General features: G+C 44.3%; 1 protein-coding gene across 2 annotated transcripts; it reads right to left on the bottom strand.

Moving 5' to 3' along the window:
* Positions 1-63: 63 nt before the first annotated feature.
* On the bottom strand, positions 64-5878 carry LOC123163927 (protein SAWADEE HOMEODOMAIN HOMOLOG 2). Of its 2 annotated transcripts, none has more exons than XM_044581336.1 (7): positions 5460-5878; positions 5184-5346; positions 4801-4864; positions 4561-4612; positions 2426-2569; positions 1163-1282; positions 64-605 (listed from the first exon to the last, which is right to left on the bottom strand). In XM_044581336.1, exons 1-7 carry the CDS (start codon positions 5643-5645, stop codon positions 258-260), a joined length of 1077 nt encoding a protein of 358 aa, XP_044437271.1. In that variant the 5' UTR covers positions 5646-5878; the 3' UTR covers positions 64-257. The 2 variants fall into 2 exon arrangements, with proteins under 2 accessions (XP_044437271.1, XP_044437270.1); XM_044581335.1 differs by having other exon boundaries at positions 64-608; positions 5460-5872.
* Positions 5879-22433: the final 16555 nt, after the last annotated feature.

Raw genomic sequence — 22433 nt, 5'->3', positions numbered from 1 at the left:
GCGTGGTGCGTTTTCTCTGTTGAAAATTGTTGAGTGTGAACAGATAAAAGACAAGCAACACCAGAAAACAACATTCGTCTCACGATATAGCTATATAGATACCGACAATCCAAGACTTTGTACACACATCAGCAAACAAGTCGACATCGGCACATTACAGTTACCGGGCGACCATCCTTCCTCGACCGGAAGTTCCTAAGCAAACATTTTTTTGGACTTAGTAAGTACACACCGAAGCGCACAGGGAAGCGAAACAACTACGCTCCCACGTTCATGTTGTCATCATGTGCTTCATTTGCAGCTTCAACTTTTGGAATAACCTCCACATTCCCCATCTGCACATCTGAAACTGAATCACCGTGGGTGCCAGCAGGCGCAGCTGGTAAGGGAGCAGCCGGCTTGTCAGATGGCCCTCCTTGATCTGGGTTGCGAACCACGGTCACCTCGGCAGTGTTCACATCCATCATCTTGTGCGCCTTTTGGGGTTTCTGCTCAACTGGGCTAACATTCTGAGCATCCGCAGAGGCCGCCGCTCTAGATGCGTGCAAGATCTGGAGCCTGAAATCAGTTTCTGGTCGACGGCATACCTTCCTCAGAGGAACAATCTCCTGTCACGTCAAAAGAAATGTAAAATCTAATTAATTTGTCTGAAACATGATACTTGTCACTCTGCTTTCCGTTTTATTTGACTACATATAGTAAGATAATTAGCCTAGAACAAAAACCATAGTATCTTGCACTAATCTTCCCCATCATTTCTTCCTTGAACATGCAGGTTGGAAATGAAATCACAAGGAAATTCCAAAGTAGGTTTTGTTGCCTACAGAAACTGGGGTGAGTTTTAATGGGTCGACAAAGGACCATGGCGAGCTACCCACTATTCATGTCCAGGCACGTTATGAAGAAGAAAACCATGGCCAACTACATATAAGTCAGAGGGCTGGAGGTCTGATTTTTGCCAGCTCGGGTTGTACATGTCATCAAATCTTTGTGGAATCGAGGGTGAAGTCCAAAATCAAATTCTATGTGTAGGCAAATAGCCATGGAATCAGAATCGCAACTCCAGGACCCCTAGCCCCACATCTGACATCCAAAATGGTGTAACACTGGAACCAGAGTAAATGCCTGAACGCTCAACAGAGTTAGACAGAAGGAGAATTACCTCAGAGTGATCATGATCATAACGAACAAGAAACCTGCAGCGGCACCCTCTTACATCATGCCTGCGCCTTTGAGCATCAAGAACACGAGCGTCAAAATAGAGGGCCTGCTCTTTGCCTTCCTGTTCAATTCAGCACAGAAATATCTATTCATGTGAGAAATCAACTCGGATAAACGGTAACACTACATTACAAGACAACTAAATCAAATCAAAATAGACTCGCCCTTTGTTCAACTTCACTTCACAATGTTACTTACCCACTGACCAAAATTCCTTACTCAGACCCTCAACAATACTCCAATTTTGAGTACAAATTGTACAATACTGTCTTGAACTAGCAGTAAACTCATGCACATTTAATCTCAACGCTCTAATTTATCGTTCCAGGTGTTTGTCCAACTACCAACACAACGATTTTTTAGGCAGCCTTTATTTGATGGAAGTTGATTTATCCATTTTATAAATGACCAGAGATAGGTTACAGCCTCCATTTTGCAAGAGAAGCTTTCAGGGCTCACTTCAATAATAAAGTAATAAGAATATTCATTGGATAAATTCACACCCAATTTAGATTAAAAATCAGTTCTTGTACTCAGAAGTATGACTAGTAATAAAATGCAGCGATTTTACAGTCCTTTTGCCATTCACACCTCAACTAATAAAATGTAAAATCAATGCTGCCAGTTGGACCAAGTGACATCACAATGAAATTCTATTATGAAATATGATTACCAAGAATATGGAAAGCCACAGGAAACAGATGTTGTACTTAAATGTCCTATTCATTGCAACTACAGCGCTGCATATATCATATAAAATACATGCAGCACTGGAACTTATAATTCTTAAAGATTAAAGTAAAGGCATTTAATAAGCATATATACACTGTCAATCACAACACTTGAAAACGCACAGACTGGAATTACAACTTTATAGTCTACACAAACAAGAAATAGAGCCTATGAATTGCAGAACCTTGAGTGTCAACAAGGTTGAAATATATAATCAATTACTCTTAAAAAGGACCAAACAAGTGACTTGGCTTAATAAGCAACAGTAATCTGTTTGCCATGTGCACCGCAGTCAAAACAGAAACTTTGGAAGACCCAAGACTTTTGGCAGGTGAAACCCGACCGACATACCCATCACTCTATCAGAGGCCAACAAGTAACAGAAATAAAATAATCACGGAATAATAAGTTAACAAGCAGAATTTCCAAGTGCCAAGTCAGGTGAACAGAAGTCCTGTAAGATGATGACTACCTGAAAACAAAGAATGAGATCCCCAGGAAGCACAGCAACACATTCTGCAGATTCACATGGAAGAGAACGCAGCCTCACACATTTACGAACATTAATCCATTCATCCTCCTCAGGCCCAAATCCAGAAAATCGAACTTTTACTTCCTGAAATACAAAAAAATTAATAAGTGCAAGCACAGTTGGCATAACGCACAGGTAGTAAACCCACTGTGGAGAATGATTAAACACTAGAGGAATGTGGGCATTATATAATTGTCGAAAAATGAGCGAGTCTGGTTTTCAACCCTCAACTGTGAAAAACACAAATCACCCCTAAGACTGGTTTTGACAGTAATCTTTGCCGCGTTGGCAACCAAATCCTCGATCTTCGTGAATCTTAAGTACCAGCTTGACAAGCCACGTCAAGTCGTCAACAGTTTGTTTCTCTCTTCTCAAACCATACTCAAGTCGGCTCACAAGCTCCGCAGCAACTGAGACACATGTATCACTTAGAACTCAACAGCTTGTGCAACACCACACTAACCCTTGGGTGCCCGTCATACATGTTTGCCTTCCGCGCTTGCTACATACACTACACCTACAGTGGTTCACATCGCACTTCAACCACACACAGTTCCCACAAGGTGATGTACAGACTAATTTGGATGCAAAGTTATTTCCATACTATGGTTGTGCTTCTTCCTATGGTGTGTGGAGTCAACTAAAAGTCTAATTGTCTAAAACAATACTACTGCTGCTGCTGCTGTGATTCTCCATTAAGCAAATACTAGAAGGAAATACTAGAATTATGGCAAATCATCAAGCTTGGGCAAATACATCAAGAAACAAAGCTTTGGCAGCTAGTACAGTGGTGGTGGATGACTAGTAGTTACCACAGAGTTGGATGAATCAGTTAGTTAATTTGGAAATTGACCCAGCATGGAAGCCTATGCTTTGCAGTTCGCATGCGTATGAGTCTGGGTCTTCTCTTGGGACAAGATTCTGGAGTAGGTGTGCTTGTTTCTCGAGGCCACACCCTGCAGCATAGTACAGGAGGGCTCTTTGGCTCAGAGATGCCCCTGCTTTTTGCTGGCTGTGTGGAAGAGAAGCAGCCAGGGTTTGATTGTGAATGGACCTTGCAGGGACAATGATAAAGTCCTGTGGAGCTGTCATCACGGTCACATCATTGATGCTCGGATCATGACATCACGATCAAGGCAAGCAATGCGCAATTGGATGGCGCACACTGTGTCGCGTGTAAGGATGTTATATTGCATGTTTGCACCATATTAAATCTCCAATATTTTCCCTATGCTGACTATAGATCACGGGATTGATATAATGGGTGAGCGGGGGTCCATGGTGGCAATGCAGCTGAATTTGCTTGCTACATGACCAAACTGACATGAAAACTGCCACTGTAGTCTGATACGCTTCAGTTCCTACAGTTCAAGGGTGTAAATAGAATTGTGGTTCAGCATTTAAAATTGCTTCTCATGATAACTGAAGGGGGTGCATTAACTTGTTCGACGTCTACACTGCTATGTACTCCCTCCGTTCCTAAATATAAGTCTTTTTAGAGATTTCAGTGTGGACTACATACGGATGTATATAGACATAGTTTAGAGTGTAGATTCACTCATTTTGCTGCGTATGTAATGCATATTGCAATCTCTAAAAAGACTTATATTTAGGAACAGAGGGAGTAATCTTGAAAAGAAACATTCAATCTATGTATTTTGTTTTACATGTAAAAACACAGAAATGGTGAAAAGTAAATGTTATACCATCTAGTATCAGCTTCCCATATAAGCCTAAAGTAGGAAATACACAAGGTTCTTGGAATTGTGTTAACTGATCAGTACTTTATTAGTACCATCTTGTAAAAGTGTAGAGAAGGATGGGGTGATACTGCACCAACTCACAGGACTTCTACAACAGAAAGTTAGATAAGACAGGTCTTCAAAATGTTTGAACACCAACACTGTTCCAGCTATAAGTGTTGGGGCAATCTAGATCACAAACCCATCCAACTCTAGATAGATGAGAACCAGAATCATCTCTAGTTTTAGTGCTGGCGAGGTGCTTGAATAAAGAATGGCAGAAATGAATTTAGTAAAACAATCATATTTAACAAAAAGTTTTATGGTCATTACCGGGTCCCCTGTTTCAAAGAGCCTGTGGGACAGAAAGGCAGCAACATCGTACCTGTAACAACAAAGATTGGTCATGCATATAAAACTAAAAGGTTTATGAAAGTAAACTGGATCAACTTTTAACACACACAAAAACCAACCCAAACACACAAAAATAAATCAACATATACGCAAAAACAGACCACATGTGACATCAAAAGATACAGAAGAGGAAAGGGTGAAATATGTATATTTGCATACCATGCACCATCTCTAGCTGACTTTGCTTCAAACTCGGCCTGGCCACCATCCGAAGGACTCTTTCCTGATTGGCAACGACAATATCAATAACCCATAATCAACATGATACATGGTTCATGGCTGGTCAGTTAAAAAACTAAAATCTTCTAAATGATAAACACTGAAATCCTTATAGCAGCCAGCGCCCAAATAAGCCCTAGACATTCAGAGGCACCCCTACACCCAACATAAGCAGCACAGCCATCATGCATAAATTCTGCACCACCAAAAAAATAGTACCAATATAACACCAACATTTTATCATCCTAACCAGCAGCGGAATTGCATGATATGGAAATGAACAGCACAAGTAAATATCGAATTATGGGCGTTCAAGCAGCCACCTGAGTGGGATCCGGGGTAGGACGAGGAAGACCCCTGAGCCCTGAAGGAGGCCGGGTGGTGTTCCTCGGCCCCCGTGGGCAGCATCTTCCCCTGCGGCGGCGGCGCGCCCCTGGGGGTCCTGGCCCGCTGCGAGTACCTCCGGTTCTGGAACCAGTTCCAGACCTGCGCCGACCCACAAAATCCAACATAGATCGGAATAAGACGGACCCGTCTCGTATCCCCAGGGAGGGAAATAGGGGGGGAATAAATTCGAGTGGGGAAAACCTAGTACGTACCTGCTTGTACTGGACGGGGATCTTGCCGGCGCGGGCGGCGGAGGCGGTGAACTTCTCGGCGAGGCCCTGGATGACGTTGCGCTGCGGGATGGCGTTGTTGAGGTGGCGGAGGTGCTCCTCCATCTCCGCCACCTCCGCGTGCGTGAACCGGAACGCGGGGCCCCCGCTGCTTGGCGGCCGCCCCATCCTCCCCCTCCGGCGCTGCTGCGAGTCGCGCGGTGAGGAGGCTCGACGGATAGATCGTCGGAGTAGGGAGACTGGAGAGGGGGGAGGGAGGAGATGCGTTGCCGGTTCAGACAGGCAGCCGCTGATCCGCCACGGGATCTCGCCTCTGTGTCTCCTGAGGCTGTACCGTGTGCCGCTGCCTGTGTTGCCTGCCTTTTCCGCGGGATCCGAGCTGCGTTGCCTAGCCAAACTCCACGACGGCACGACCGAACATCCGTTTTGTGCCGAGTCTGTATGTTTGGATCGGGTAAGAGCATCGTCGGACTTTACAAATCCGGCCCCTCAAACGCTAACGAATACGACCGGACGCATTCATGGACAGTGATAGGTCACATCTTAAATTAGTCATTTTACATCCGCCTTTCTCATATTTCATCCTTAAATCCATACAAAGCATGCAGAAGAAATCCTACGTACTACATCTATGTACTACCTTAACTACTCTTCGTCGTCGGAGATGTCCACGACGATGGTGGCGGGCACCAGCTGGACGGGCGGGTAGGAGGGCTCTGGTTCATCCTCCTCCTGCTCGACCTCATCCATGTAGACGAGCATCTCCACCTCCTCCGTGGCTTGTTGTGCCTCCATCTCCTGCCGGCGACGGCGTCTGGCCTCCGCAGCCGACTCCGACCGGAGGGAATCGAGGATGGCCTGTTGCTCCTCCTGTAGATCCCCGTCGCCAACGTCCCCCACATCCTCCTCCTCCGGCTCATCCTCCTCCTCCTCAAAGTCCTCTTCCTCGTCCTCCTCCTCCTCCTCCAACTCCTTCTCCGGATCCACTACATCCTGAGGTAGCCCCGCGACGATCCGGGCTTCGCGCCTAGCCCGGATCTGCTCAAGGAGCCCGAGCCGTCGCTCCGGTGTCAGAAATGGCTCGCTCCTCATCCAAAGGCCTGGGGGCATGGCTATTAGGCGGACGGGTGGAGTGGAAAGTGGCGGCGGCGGCGGACAGGAGGAGGAAAATGTGAATGGATGGTAGGGTTTCGGTGTCGTTGGTCGACTTAAATAGCCAAGCTAGGCACTACGCGGCCCGCCGGAGTTGTGCCACACGGCGCCACCGGTTTGACGGAGGAGACGAGCTTCGCACCGCCAGGTTTCAGGGCATTCCCGGTTGGACCCCTTCGTCAGTTCGATGTGGCGGGTGTGCCCGGGCGCGCCCGAGCGCCCCCATATCTGCCCCATATTTGGGCTGGATATGAGGGATGCCGGTCAGCCTGGACGTTTGAGGCATGTTTGAGGCGTTCGTCTAGGTCAAAAAAGTGACCGATCAGTAATTGGGCGGCCCGCTCAGACGTTTAAGGAGAGTTTGAGACGCCCGACTGTATATTCTCTAAAGGGACAGCGTCTAGCCACTTTTTATGTTTGTGTTAGTCACGTTTTGTGTTTGTGTTGGCGGTGCGTCTAATTGGCCGACCAAATGTACACTATTTTTCAATGCATGCGTCTTACTAAAATAAACATGCATATAGTTCACAACCAAAAAAACCATATAATGCTAAAATAATAAATAGTTTACAACCGAATAAAAATCACAAAATTTACAATCAAATTTAATTGCCGCAAATACATTGAAAGAAAATGAACCGATACATGTACTAGTTACCAAGGTGAGTCCATATGTACTCAACCAAATCATTTTGAAGTTGAATGTGATTTCGCCAATCATGCATTTTATGATGAAATTGGATGAATTGTAGAAACATTGCCGGTTCTTGGTGCTCAGGCACAACATTTTACATGCCCATTGTACGGCCCCTACCAATCAAATAGACAATTCTTTCACTTTCAGTGTGTACAATATATGCTACCAAGCATTTCTGGAAAGCCTCTATCTGCATTGATCGCCAACAATGAGGTTGTATCTGTGGCATTTGGCTCTCTCAAGTACTCAGGGCCAAACACTGTCTTGCAGAACCTATACATTGATGTGAAACATGTAGACTCACTCATGCATACATACTCATCCACAAGATCACTGGAAATTTCGTATGCAAGCATACGAATGGTCGCTGTGCATTTCTGGTAAGAGGAGAAGCTAACCTTTTCAAGGGCATCCTCCTTACACTCAAAGTAATCATCATATGCTCCCACTCCCTCTTGAATACAGTTGAACACAAGTCTCGTCATCCGGAAGCGACGCCGGAAAAAATGGGGTTTGAAGAGCAGGGACGTGCATTGAAAGTAATTGGCGAAAAGTAGGCAATGGCCAGTCTCTCTGTTGCGATTCAACCTGGAGCATGACGCGAGATTGATCCCCTGAACCTCAGTCGCTGCCTAAAAATGTGGTAACTGATGACCAATGCCGCAGCCACAAGCTCCTCATCGTCCGATGAACAAATGCAGTTGTTGAAAAATTACTCGTCCCCACTATCCATGGTACCCTGCGAGCAAAGTGTCGAACACCTTGCGGTCGTGGTGGAGATGCAGCCAGTGAAGATCACCCCGACCTCCCCGTATAGGCAGCAGTCCCGTCGAAGAGGAAATAAGGGCGGCAGGCGGCCTTGGAGCAGCGAGGTAGATGGTATTGGAGGCGACAGGCGGTGCCAGCGGTCGTGGATTCTCTAGCACTGAGGGCGGCAAGAAGAGGACACAAACACTGACAAGAACTCCTCGAAGCGGCGGGGCGGGTGGGGGAGTGTGTGGATGCAGGGGCGGCAGGCCTGGGCGGCAACGGAGCGGCTGAGCGGCGGTGGCTATCGCGGTGAGGGCGGGAGGGTGTAGGGCATGAGGGGGAAGGAGGGAACGTGTACGGGTCACCGACGGGCGGGCCGGGGGGCAAGGAGAGCGCGCGCGCATCTGCTTCATCTCTGCGTCGACGCAAACCTACCCAAATTTGGGTCAGGAATGGGTCACGGGCGGGCAAAAAATGGGCACCCGTCCGTTTGGGTCGCTGCTTTGGGCTGCTATTTCTGCCCGTTTCGACCCAAACGGACATGCACAGACCAAATAGAGCCGTGTGTTGGAGTTGGCTTTACTTGCTTGTAACACACGTCTATGGGTCATGACCAACACAAAACCTGGCTAAGTGGGCCCCCATTGAACATGTTTGGCATGGTCCAGAGTAGCCCGTTTATCCAAGACATATCCATCCAACCTGTGTGAATACCCCTAAAAAAACTTGTGTGAGTTCTCTGAGAGAAACTTATTGAGCAAAAAAAATCAAGAAGGAAAGATTGTTTTAGGTGATTCCAAGCTTCTTTCTCGGATCACAAAGACCTAGGTCCTTCCTTTCCTAGTGTTCGTCTCTCTTCGCTTCAAATCTATCATTTGTGTGTGTGCGCATGCGCGTGTGTCTCTCTCTGTGTGTGTGTGTGTGAGAGAGAGAGAGAGAGAGAGATCTTACGAGCTCTTGAGAGTGCTTGATTGAACATCTTTTGAGGAGTTTTACCAAGTGACTTTACTTTGCTTGTTACTCTTGGAGTATGTGTACGCCTCCTGAACAGTGATGAGTCATTTGATATCCTTCAACCGTCATTGTGAAGGAATTAAGAGTGTGTCCACGGTCTAGGGATCACCGTCTTGGTGGAAGAGATACCTCGAGTGAGACTTGGCCTTTGTGGTCCATAAGCTATGGTGGAAATAGGTGGGCATGCCCTAAGTGGGCTCTTTGTGGTCGACATTGTTGGTACCTTTGTGGTTCGAACCTTCATCAACGAGGAGTAGGATAGCACAAACTATCTGAACCTCAGTAAAACATCATCGAGCCTCCCATTGTTTGCATTGCCTTATTGTATTCTTTACTTTCATGCATTGTCTTGATTCTACTCATTATGTTTTCATAGACTTGCTAGTTAGTATCCTTAAGCAATCTTGTGTGTAGCCTAAAAACCACCAACCTAAAATTTTGAGTAGACAAAATCATTACAAGACCAACAACTCACACTATGGATCTAGAACAAAAGAATGGGCGAAAGCCAACATGAACTGCAAAAGGGTAAGATATCAACAAACTTCCGCTCGAATTTTGTTGTTCTGGGCAAGGATGAGTGCCAATGCACGTGAATGGATGGATCGCCATTAGAAGTTTTTCTCAGTTGTGTACGCATTAACAATTTAGAGAGAGAGATGAGGTCTTGAATTTTGTGGCCACCGAGGAATGTTGTCTTGAGGATGAAAGGCGAGGCATGCTCGTAGTTGAGAAAAACAAGGGGGGAGAAATGACTCGATTCATGAAAAATGAAGAGACTGGGCAAATAATTTCTAACTATGGGATGTCCACTTGGAATTTCAATGTGCTTGAGAATCATCAATTGATTCTAGGTGGCACTAAAACAACCGGGATACAAGAATTCGATTCCAACTCTCTAATTCCAGTGCCAATTTTCCACATGCACCTTTTATTTTCGTTGAAAAACTACATTAGCTTATGACGTCTGAATGTAAACACACATGAGTTTCATACTCACAGTCCTAAAAAACCGTTGGGAAATGTAGCATGCAATTTCAAAAAAAAAAATCTACGCTCACGTAAGATCTATCTAGGAGATGCATAGCAACGAGAGGGGGATAGTGTGTCTACGTACCCTCGTAGACCGAAAGCAGAAGCGTTTGACAACGCGGTTGATGTAGTCGAACTTTTTCTAGCTTCGACCGATCAAGCACCGAACGTACGGCACCTCCGAGTTCTGCACACGTTCAGCGCAATGACGTCCCTCGCCTTCTTGATCCAGCAAGGTATCGAGGAAGTAGATGAGTTTGTTCAGCGCGACGGCGTGGTGACGGTGATGGTGAAGTGATCTGCGCAGGGCTTCACCTAAGCACCACGAGAATATGACCGGGGGTGTAAACTGTGGAGGGGGGGCGCCGCACACGACTAACAATTGATGTTGTGTGTTCTAGGCGCCCCCCTCCTCATATATATAGGTGGGAGGGAGAGGCGAGAGGCAACGGGCACCCCAAGTGGGGCCGAATCCCACTTGGGCTCCTGCCCTAGTTCGCCCCCCCCTTCCTTGTATAGGCGCCAGGGGAAGGATGGGGGAGGTGCCCCCCTTTCCTTTCTCCCCTGAGGAGAGGACGGAAGGAGGGACTTGCCCTCCCCCTTTCCTTTCCCTAGGGCAGGCCGGCATGGTGGAGGGGCGCACCGGCCCCTTGTGGGCCGGTCTGACCCTCCCTTGGCCCATTAAGCCCATATCTTTGCCGCGGGTGCCCGGAACCCCTTCCGGTGACCCTATATGTACCTGATACCCTCCGGAACACTACCGGTGTCCGAATACCATCGTCCTATATATCAATCTTTACCTCTCGACCATTTCGAAACTCCTCATCATGTCCGTGATCTCATCCAGGACTCCAAACAACATTCAGTCACCAAATCACATAACTCATATAATACTAAATCGTCATCGAACGTTAAGCGTGCGGACCCTATGGGTTCGAGAACTATGTATACATGATCGAGACACCTCTCCGGTCAATAACCAATAGCAGAACCTGGATGCTCATATTGGCTCCTACATATTCTACGAAGATCTTTATCGGTCGAACCATTATGACAACATACGTTATTCCCTTTGTCATCGGTATGTTACTTGCCCGAGATTCGATCATCGGTATCCACATACCTAGTTCAATCTCGTTACCAGCAAATCTCTTTACTCGTTCCGTAATACATCATCTTGTAACTAACTCATTAGTCACTTTGCTTGCAAGGCTTCTTATGATGCGCATTACCGAGAGGGCTCAGAGATACCTCTCCGATACTCGGAGTGACAAATCCTAATCTCGATCTATGCCAACCCAACAAACACCTTCGGAGATACCTGTAGAGCATCTTTATAATCACCCAGTTACGTTGTGACGTTTGATAGCACACAAGGTATTCCTCCGGTATCCAGGAGTTGCATAATCTCATAGTCGAAGGAATATGTATTTGACATGAAGAAAGGAATAGCAATAAAACTGAACGATCAATATGCTAAGCTAACGGATGGGTCTTGTCCATCACATCATTCTCCTAATGATGTGATCCCGTTCATCAAATGACAACACATGTCTATGGTTAGGAAACTTAACCATCTTTGATTAACGAGCTAGTCTAGTAGAGGCTTACTAGGGACACGGAGTTTTGTCTATGTATCCACACATGTATCAAGTTTCCGGTTAATACAATTCTAGCATGAATAATAAACATTTATCATGATATAAGGAAATATAAAATAACAACTTTATTATTGCCTCTAGGGCATATTTCTTTCAGTATCCCACTTGCACCAGAGTCAGTAATCTAGTTCACATCGACATGTGATTTAACACCAATAGTTCACATCTTTATGTGATTAACACCCATAGTTCACATCGCCATGTGACCAACACCCAAAGGGTTTACTAGAGTCAATAATCTAGTTCACATCGCTATGTGATTAACAACCAAAGACTACTAAGGTGTGATCATGTTTTGCTTGTGAGAGAAGTTTAGTCAACGGGTCTGCCACATTCAGATTCGTATGTATTTTGGAAATTTCTATGTCTACAATGCTCTGCATGGAGCTACTCTAGCTAATTGCTCCCAAGTTCAATACATGTCTAGATTGAGACTTAGAGTCATCTAGATCACTGTCAAAGCTTGCATCGACGTAACTCTTTACAACGAACTCCTTATCACCTCCATAATCGAGAAACATTTCCTTAGTCCTCTTTAAGGTAACTAAGGATAATTTTGACCGCTGTCCAGTGATCTACTCCTGGATCACTATTGTACCCCCTTGCCAAACTCATGGCAAGGTACACAATAGGTCTGGTACACAACATGGCATACTTTATAGAACGTATGGCTGAGGCATAGGGAATGACTTTCATTCTCTCTCTATCTTATGCCGTGGTCGGGTTTTGAGTCTTACTCAACTTCATACCTTACAATACAGGCAAGAACTCCTTCTTTGACCGATCCATTTTGAACTCCTTCAAAATCTTGTCAAGGTATGTACTCATTGAAAGTCTTATCAAGCGTCTTGATCTATCTCTATAGATCTTGATGCCCAATATGTAAGCAGCTTCACCGAGGTCTTTCATTGAAAAGTTCTTATTCAAATATCCTTTTATGCTATCCAGAAATTCTACATCATTTCCAATCAACAATATGTTATCCACATATAATATCAGAAATACTACAGAGCTCCCAGTCACTTTCTTGTAAATACAAGCTTCACCATAAGTCTGTATAAAACTATATGCTTTGATCACCTTATAAAAGCGTATATTCCAACTCTGAGATGCTTGCACCAGTCCATAGATCGCTGGAGTTTGCACACTTTGTTAGCACCTTTAGGATCGACAAAACCTTTTTGGTTGCATCATATACGATTCTTCTTTAAGAAATCCATTAAGGAATGCAATTTTGACATCCATTTGCAAGATTTCATAAAATGCGGCAATTGCTAACATGATTCGGACAGACTTAAGCATCGCTACAGGTGAGAAAGTCTCATGATAGTCAACTCCTTGAACTTGTCGAAAACCTTTTGCGACAAGTCAAGCTTTGTAGATAGTAACACTACCATCAGTGTCTGTCTTCCTCTTGAAGATCCATTTATTCTCAATGGCTTGCCGATCATTGGGCAAGTCCACCAAAGTCCATACTTTGTTCTCATACATGGATCCTATCTCAGATTTCATGGCCTCAAGCCATATGTCGGAATCTGGGCTCATCATAGCTTCTTCATAGTTCGTACGTTCGCCATAACATGACTTCCAGGACAGGATTACCATACCACTCTGGTGCGGAACATGCTCTGTTCGACCTACGAGGTCCAGTAGTAACTTGATCCGAAGTTTCATGATCATCATCATTAGCTTCTTCTCTAGTTGGTGTAGGCATCACGGGAACGGATTTCACTATGTGCTACTTTCCAATTCGAGAGAAGGTACAATTACCTCATCAAGTTCTACTTTCCTCCCACTCACTTCTTTCAAGAGAAACTCCTTCTCTAGAAAGGTTCCATTCTCGGCAACAAAGATCTTGCCTTCGGATCTATGGTAGAAGGTGTACTCAATTGTTTACTTAGAGTATCCTATGAAGATGCACTTCTCCGATTTGGGTTCGAGCGTATCAGGCTGAAGCCTTTTGACATAAGTGTCGCAACCCCAAACTTTAAGAAACGACCGCTTAGGTTTCTTGCCAAACCATGGTTCATATGGTGTCATCTCAACGGATTTAGACGGTGCCCTATTTAACGTGAATGCAGCTGTCTCTAATGCATAACCCCAAAACGATAGTGGTAAATCGGTAAGAGACATCATAGATCACACCATATCTAATAAAGTATGGTTACGACGTTCGGACACACCATTATTCTGTGGTTTTTCAGGTGATGTGAGTTGTGAAACTATTCCATATTATTTTAAATGAAGGCCAAACTCGCAACTCAAATATTCACCTCCACGATCAGATAGTAGAAACTTTATTTTCTTATTACTATGATTCTCCACTTCACTCTGATTTTTTTGAACTTTTCAAATGTTTCAGACTTGTGTTTCATTAAGTAGATATACCCATATCTGCTCAAATCATCTGTGAAGGTCAGGAAATAATGATACCCGCCGCGTGCCTCAACACTCATCGGACTGCATACATCGGTATGTATTATTTCCAATAAGTTATTGGCTCGCTCCATTGTTCCGGAGAACGGAGTTTTAGTCATCTTGCCCATGAGGCATGGTTCGCAAGTATCAAATGATTCATAATCAAGTGATTCCAAAAGCCCATCTGCATGGAGTTTCTTCATGCGCTTTACACCAATATGACCTAAACGATAGTGCCACAAATATGTTGCACTATCATTATCAACTTTGCATCTTTTGGCATCAATATTATGAATATGTGTATCACTACGATCGAGATTCAATAAACCATTTACATTGGGTGTATGACCATAGAAGGTTTTATTCATGTAAACAGAACAACAATTATTCTCTGATTTAAATGAATAACCGTATCGCAATAAACATGATCCAATCATATTCATGCTCAACGCAAAAACAAAATAACATTTATTTAGGTCCATCACTAATCCCGAAGGTAGAGGGAGTGTGCGATGGTGATCTTATCAACCTTGGAATCACTTCCCACACACATCGTCACCTCGCCCTTAACTACTCTCTGTTCATTTTGCAACTCATGTTTTGAGTTACTAATCTTAGCAACTGAACCGGTATCAAATACCCCGGGGTTACTATGAACACTAGTAAAGTACACATCAATAACATGTATATCAAATATCCCTTTGTTCACTTTGCCATCCTTCTTATCAGCCAAGTATTTGGGGTAGTTCCGCTTCTAGTGACCATTCCCTTTGAAGTAGAAGCACTTAGTTTCAGGCTTAGGTCTAGCTTTGGGCTTCTTCACGGGAGTGGCAACTTGCTTGTCATTCTTCTTGAAGTTCCCTTTTATTTCCTTTGCCCCTTTTTTTGAAACTAGTGGTCTTGTTAACCATCAACACTTGATGCTCTTTCTTGATTTCTACCTTCGCTGATTTCAGCATCGCGAAGAGCTCGGGAATCTTTTCTGTTATCCCTTGCACATTATAGTTCATGACGAAGTTTAATAGCTTGGTTATAGTGACTAGAGAACTCTGTCAATCATTATCTTATCTGGAAGATTAACTCCCACTTGATTCAAGTGATTTTAGTACCCAGACATTCTGAGGACATGCTCACTAGTTGAGCCATTCTCCTCCATCTTGTAGGCGAAGTACTTGTCAGAGGTCCCATACCTCTCAACACGGGCATGAGTCTGAAATACCAATTTCAGCTCTTGGAACATCTCATATGCTCCGTGGCGTTCAAAAGGTTTTTGAAGTTCCGGTTCTAAGCCGTAAGGCATGGTGCACTAAACTATCAAGTAGTCATCATATCGAGCTTGCAAAACATTCATAACGTCTGTATCTGCTCTTGCAACAGGTTTGTCACCTAGCGGTGCATCAAGGACATAATTCTTCTGTGCAGCAACGAGGATAATCCTCAGATCATGGACCCAGTCCGCATCATTGCTACTATCATCTTTCAAATTTTCTCTAGGAACATATCAAAAATATATAGGAGCTATATTGCGAGCTATTGATCTACAACATAGATATGCAAATACTATCAGGACTAAGTTCATGATAAATTAAGTTCAATTAATCAAATTACTTAAGAACTCCCACTTAGATAGACATCCCTCAAGTCATCTAAATGATACGTGATCCAAATCAACTAAACCATGTCCAATCATCACGTGAGATGGAGTAGTCATCAATGGTGAACATCTCTATGTTGATCATATCTACTATATGATTCACATTCGACCTTTCGGTCTCCAGTGTTCCGAGCCATGTCTGTACATGCCAGGCTCGTCAAGTTCAAACCGAGTATTCCGCATGTGCAAAACTGTCTTGCACCCGTTGTATGTGAACGTAGCGTCTATCACACCCGATCATCACGTGGTGTCTCAACACGACGAACTTCCGCAACAGTGCATACTCAAGGAGAACACTTATACCTTGAAATTTTAGTTAAGGCATCATCTTATAATGCTACCGCCGTACTAAGCAAAATAAGATGCATAAAAGATAAACATCACATGCAATCAAAATATGTGACATGATATGGCCATCATCTTGTGCTTTTGATCTCCATCTCCAAAGCATCGTCATGATCTCCATCATCAGCAGCTTGACACCTTGATCTCCATCGTAGCGTCGTGGTTGTCTCGCCAACTATTGCTTCTACAACTATCACTAATGCATAGTGATAAAGTAAAGCAATTACATGGCATTTGCATTTCATATAATAAAGAGACAACCATAAGGCTCCTGCCGGTTGCCGATAACTTTTACAAAACATGATCATCTCATATGATAATGTATATCACATCATGTCTTGACCATATCACATCAGAACATGCCCTGCAAAAACAAGTTAGGCGTCCTCTGCTTTGTTGTTGCAAGTTTTACATGGTTGCTACGGGCTTCTAGCAAGAACCGTTCTTACCTACGCGTCAAAACCACAGCGTTGATTTATCAAGTTTGCTGTTTTAACCTTCAACAAGGACCGGCCGCAGTCAAAATCGATTCAACTAAAGTAGGAGAAATAGACACCCGCCAGCCACCTTTATGCAAAACTAGTTGCATGTCTGTCGGTGGAACCGGTCTCATGAACGTGGTCATGTAAGGTTGGTCCGGGCCACTTCATCCAACAATACCGTCGAATCAAAATAAGACATTGGTGGTAAGCAGTATGACGATCACCGCCCACAACTCTTTGTGTTCTACTCGTGCATATCATCTACGCATAGACCTGGTTCTGATGCCACTATTGGGAAATGTAGCATGCAATTTCAAAAAAATTCCTACGCTCACGTAAGATCTATCTAGGAGATGCATAGCAACGAGAGGGGGAGAGTGTGTCTATGTACCCTCGTAGACTGAAAGTGGAAGCGTTTGACAACGCGGTTGATGTAGTCGAGCTTCTTCTAGCTCCGACCGATCAAGCACTGAACGTACGACACCTCCGAGTTCTGCACACGTTCAGTGCGATGACGTCCCTCGCCTTCTTGATCCAGCAAGGTGTCGAGTGATACGTCTCCAACGTATCTATAATTTTTTATTGTTCCATGCTATTATATTATCTGTTTTGGATGTTTATGGGCTTTATTATGCACTTTTATATTATTTTTGGGACTAACCTATTAACCCAGAGCCCAGTGCCAGTTTCTATTTTTTCCCTTGTTTCAGTGTTTCGCAGAAAAGGAATATCAAACGGAGTCCAAACGGAATGAAACCTTCGGAAAAGTTATTTTTGGAAAGAAAGCAACACGGGAGACTTGGAGTGCACGTCAGGAAAGCAACGAGGGAGGCACGAGGCAGGGGGGCGCGCCCACCCCCTGGGCGCGCCATCCACCCTCGTGGGCCCCTCGTGGCTCCCCTGACGCATTTCTTCCTCCTATATATACCAATATACCGTAAAACCATCGGGGGACAGAATAGATCGGGAGTTCCGCCGCCGCAAGCCTCTGTAGCCACCAAAAACCAATCGGGACCCTGTTCCGGCACCCTGCCGGAGGGGGGAACCCTCACCGGTGGCCATCTTCATCATCCCGACGCTCTCCATGACGAGGAGGGAGTAGTTCACCCTCGGGGCTGAGGGTATGTACCAGTAGCTATGTGTTTGATCTCTCTCTCTCTCGTGTTCTTGAGGTGGTACGATCTTGATGTATCGCGAGCTTTGCTATTATAGTTGGATCTTATGATGTTTCTCCCCCCTCTACTCTCTTGTAATGGATTGAGTTTTCCCTTTGAAGTTATCTTATCGGACTGAGTCTTTAAGGATTTGAGAACACTTGATGTATGTCTTGCATGTGCTTATCTGTGGTGACAATGGGATATCACGTGATTCACTTGATGTATGTTTTGGTGATCAACTTGCGGGTTCCACTCGTGAACTTATGCATAGGGGTTGGCACACGTTTTCGTCTTGACTCTCCGGTAGAAACTTTGGGGCACTCTTTGAAGTTCTTTGTGTTGGTTGAATAGATGAATCTGAGATTGTGTGATGCATATCGTATAATCATACCCACGGATACTTGAGGTGACATTGGAGTATCTAGGAGACATTAGGGTTTTGGTTGATTTGTGTCTTAAGGTGTTATTCTAGTACGAACTCTATGATAGATTGAACGGAAAGAATAGCTTCGTGTTATTTTACTACGGACTCTTGAATAGATCGATCAGAAAGGATAACTTTGAGGTGGATTCGTACCCTACCATAATCTCTTCGTTTGTTCTCCGCTATTAGTGACTCTTTGTTGCATGTTGAGGGATAGTTATATGATCCAAGTATGTTATTATTGTTGAGAGAACTTGCACTAGTGAAAGTATGAACCCTAGGCCTTGTTTCCTAGCATTGCAATACCGTTTACGCTCACTTTTATCATTAGTTACCTTGCTGTTTTTATATTTTCAGATTACAAAAACCTATATCTACCATCCATATTGCACTTGTATCACCATCTCTTCGCCGAACTAGTGCACCTATACAATTTACCATTGTATTGGGTGTGTTGGGGACACAAGAGACTCTTTGTTATTTGGTTGCAGGGTTGTTTGAGAGAGACCATCTTTAACCTACGCCTCCCACGGATTGATAAACCTTAGGTCATCCACTTGAGGGAAATTTGCTACTGTCCTACAAACCTTTGCACTTGGAGGCCCAACAACGTCTACAAGAAGAAGGTTGTGTAGTAGACATTATCGAGGAAATAGATGAGTTCCGTCAGCACGACGGTGTGGTGACGGTGATGGTGAACTGATCCGCGCCGGGTTTTGCCTAAGCACCGCGAGAATATGATCGGGGGCACCACACATGGCTAACAATTGATGTTGTGTATTCTAGGCGCCCCTCCTCATATATATAGGTGGGAGGGAGAGAGGAGAGGCCAGGGGGCGGCCCAAGTGGGGCCAAATCCCACTTGGGCTCCTGCCCTTGTTCGCCCCCCCTTCTTGTATAGGCACCAGGGGAAGGAAGGGGGAGGTGGCGCCCCCCCTTCCTTTCTCCCTTGAGGAGGGGAAGGAAGAAGGGACTTGCCCTCCCAAGGGGCGCACCAGCCCCTTGTTGGTTGGTGTGTCCCTCCCTTGGCCCATTAAGCGCATATCTTTGTCGGGGGTGCCCGGAACGCCTTCCGGTGACCCTATATGTACCCAGTACCCTCCGGAACACTACCGGTGTCCGAATACCATCGTCCTATATATCAATCTTTACCTCTCGACCATTTCGAGACTCCTTTTCATGTCCGTGATCTCATCTAGGACTCCGAACAACATTCGGTCACCAAATCACATAGCTCATATAATATTAAACCGTCATCGAACGTTAAGCGTGCGGACCCTACAGGTTCGAGAACTATGTAGACATGACCGAGACACCTCTCCGGTCAATAATCAATAGCGGAACCTGGATGCTCATATTGGCTCCTACATATTCTATGAAGATCTTTATCGGTCGAACCGTTATGACAACATACGTTATTCCCTTTGTCATCGGTATGTTTTATCCACATAACTAGTTCAATATCGTTACCGGCAAGTCTCTTTACTCGTTCCGTAATACATCATCTTGTAACTAACTCATTAGTCACTTTGCTTGCAAGGCTTCTTATGATGTGCATTACTGAGAGGGCTCAGAGATACCTCTCCGATACTCGGAGTGACAAATCCTAATCTCGATCTATGCCAACCCAACAAACACCTTCGGAGATGCCTGTAGAGCATATTTATAATCACCTAGTTATGTTGTGACCTTTGATAGCACACAAGGTATTACGCCGGTATCCGGGAGTTGCATAATCTCATAGTCGAAGGAATATGTATTTGACATGAAGAAAGCAATAGCAATAAAACTGAACGATCAATATGCTAAGATAACGAATGGGTATTGTCCATCACATCTTCTCCTAATGATGTGATCCCGTTCATCAAATGACAACACATGTCTATGATTAGGAAACTTAACCATCTTTGATTAACGAGCTAGTCTAGTAGAGGCTTACTAGGGACACGGTGTTCTGTCTATGTATCCACACATGTATCAAGTTTCTGGTTAATACAATTCTAGAATGAATAATAAACATTTATCATGATATAAGGAAATATAAAATAACAACTTTATTATTGCCTCTAGGGCATATTTCCTTAAAAAACTACATAAGCACTAAGTTGGCTCTTTATGGTTGATGTTGCCGAGACCTTTGTGGTTCAGAACTCCATGAACGAGGAGTAGGATAACACCAATTGTCCAAATCACAGTAAGACATCATTGATCCCCTCCCCCCCCCAAACTTTGCATTTCCTTACTCTACTCTTTACTTTCCTGCAATGCCTCACTTCTGCACATTATTTTCTCATAGACTTGCTTGTTAATATCCTGCAGCAACCTCGCTAGTGTAGCCTACATGCTATCAACATAAAAAGTAGCAGAAAATTTCATTAGAGACCAACAACTCAGACTATGAATCATGAACAAGAGAACATGCAAAAGCGAACAAGAAATGCAAAAAGGAATATATCAACAAACACTCGCTGAGATTTCGCTTCCATTCAAGGTGATGAGGGATAGCGCATGTGAATGGATTTGACCGCCATTGCAAGTGTCTGTAAGTTTTGGGCATATTTAACAACTGTGTGTGTGTGTGTGTGTGAGAGAGAGAGAGAGAGAGAGATGGGGGTCATGAACTTCATGTCCACCGAGGAATGTTGTTCGGAGGATGGAAGGAGTGGTGTGCCCGCGATTGAGAAGAACAAGTGGGAGAAATGACTCGGTTCGAGAGAAATGAAGTGTCTGGAAAAACAATTGGTTCTAGCTATGGGACATTACTTGGAATTTCAATTTGATTCGGAATAGTCAAGTGATTCTAGGCGACAGCGAAACAACTGGAATCAAGAATTCTATCCCAATTCTCTAATTTGAGGGCCAAGCTTCCATACGCACATTTTCTTTATGTTGAAACACTACATATCCACTAAGTGGGCTATTTGTGGGCGTTGCTACCGAGATCTTTGTGGTAAAACCTCCATTAACGAGGAGTAGGATAACGCCAACTATCCGAACCTCAGTAAAACACCCTACTCTAGTCTTTACTTTCACGCAGTGTCGTGCTTCCACTCATTATCTTGTCATAGACATGCTTGTTAGTATCCTTGAGCAACCTTTAGTGTAGCCTAAAAACTAATAACCTAAAAATTTGAGTAGAAAATTTCATTGAAGAGCAACAACTCAGACTGTGAATCCTGATCAAGAGAGGGAAAACCCAAAAAATAACCGCAAAAAGGATAAGATTTTAGCAAAGATTTGCTCAGATATGGCTGTTCTGGGTAGGCGGTGAGGGTGAGTGCAAGTGAATGGATTGGACCGTCATTACAAGTGTCTTTCAGTTGTGGACGCATTAACAAGAGAGAGAGAGAGAGATATGGTCATGAACTTCGTGCCCACCGAGGATCGTGTGGAGGGTGAAAGGAGTGGGTATCTGCGTTTGGGAAGAATATAGGGATTATATGACTCAAATCCAGACAAATGAAGTGCCGGAGCAAAGAAATGGTTCTTGCCATGGGACTTCACGTCTCACGTGGAATTTGAATTTGCTTCAGAATCATCAAATGAATTCTAGGTGGCAGGTAAATAACTAGAATCCAAGATTTCAATTCTAAATCTCTAGTTCCAGGGCCAATTTCCCACATGCACATTCCTTCCTTTTCTTTTTTTGCTGTTGTTGAGAAACTCCATATGCACATTCTCACGGTTGTCATGTACTCAACCTTGAAGCCCATTGTTTCCTTTACCGAAAAAGGCTTTTGCCCTGTTTTATATATAAAGCAAACCGCCCGAGCCAAGCATCCAACAAGATTCACAAACACACACACGCAAGGTCCAGAAACACACATAGTATCAAATGGGGTTAATGCTGAGGGCACAACTCTGTTTCCTTTCAAGCCTTTCAACTAATCAATGCGACATCCTAGGCCAGCTTTTGCTAAAACTCGAGCAGTTTCTTGAACCAGAGGCGGTCGACATACAAGAAAAGGAGAAAGGGAAAACCCAAAAAAGAACCGCAGAAAGGGTAAGATTTTTAGCAAAGATTTGCTCGGATATGGCTGTTCTGTGAAGGCGGTGAGGGTTAGTGCACCAGAATGGATTGGACCGTCATTACAAGTGTCTTTCAGTTGTGGATGCATTAACGCGCGCGCGAGAGAGAGAGAGAGAGAGAGAGAGAGAGAGAGAGAGAGA

The sequence above is a fragment of the Triticum aestivum genome, chromosome 7D (assembly GCF_018294505.1).
Source record: "Triticum aestivum cultivar Chinese Spring chromosome 7D, IWGSC CS RefSeq v2.1, whole genome shotgun sequence".
NCBI classification, from domain to species: Eukaryota; Viridiplantae; Streptophyta; class Magnoliopsida; order Poales; family Poaceae; genus Triticum; species Triticum aestivum.
The sequence above is the reverse complement of the archived record's forward strand: the minus strand, read 5'-3'. Positions and strand labels throughout refer to the sequence as shown.

Excerpts from the sequence above, each read along its gene's own strand:
- LOC123163927 (XM_044581335.1), bottom strand. The coding sequence starts at position 5,645 with ATGGGGCGGCCGCCAAGCAGCGGGGGCCCCGCGTTCCGGTTCACGCAC. Across the intron at positions 5,347-5,459 it reads TCCCCGTCCAGTACAAGCAG|GTCTGGAACTGGTTCCAGAA; the intron begins GTACGTACTAGG and ends GGGTCGGCGCAG. Across the intron at positions 4,613-4,800 it reads TCAGCTAGAGATGGTGCATG|GTACGATGTTGCTGCCTTTC; the intron begins GTATGCAAATAT and ends TTGTTGTTACAG.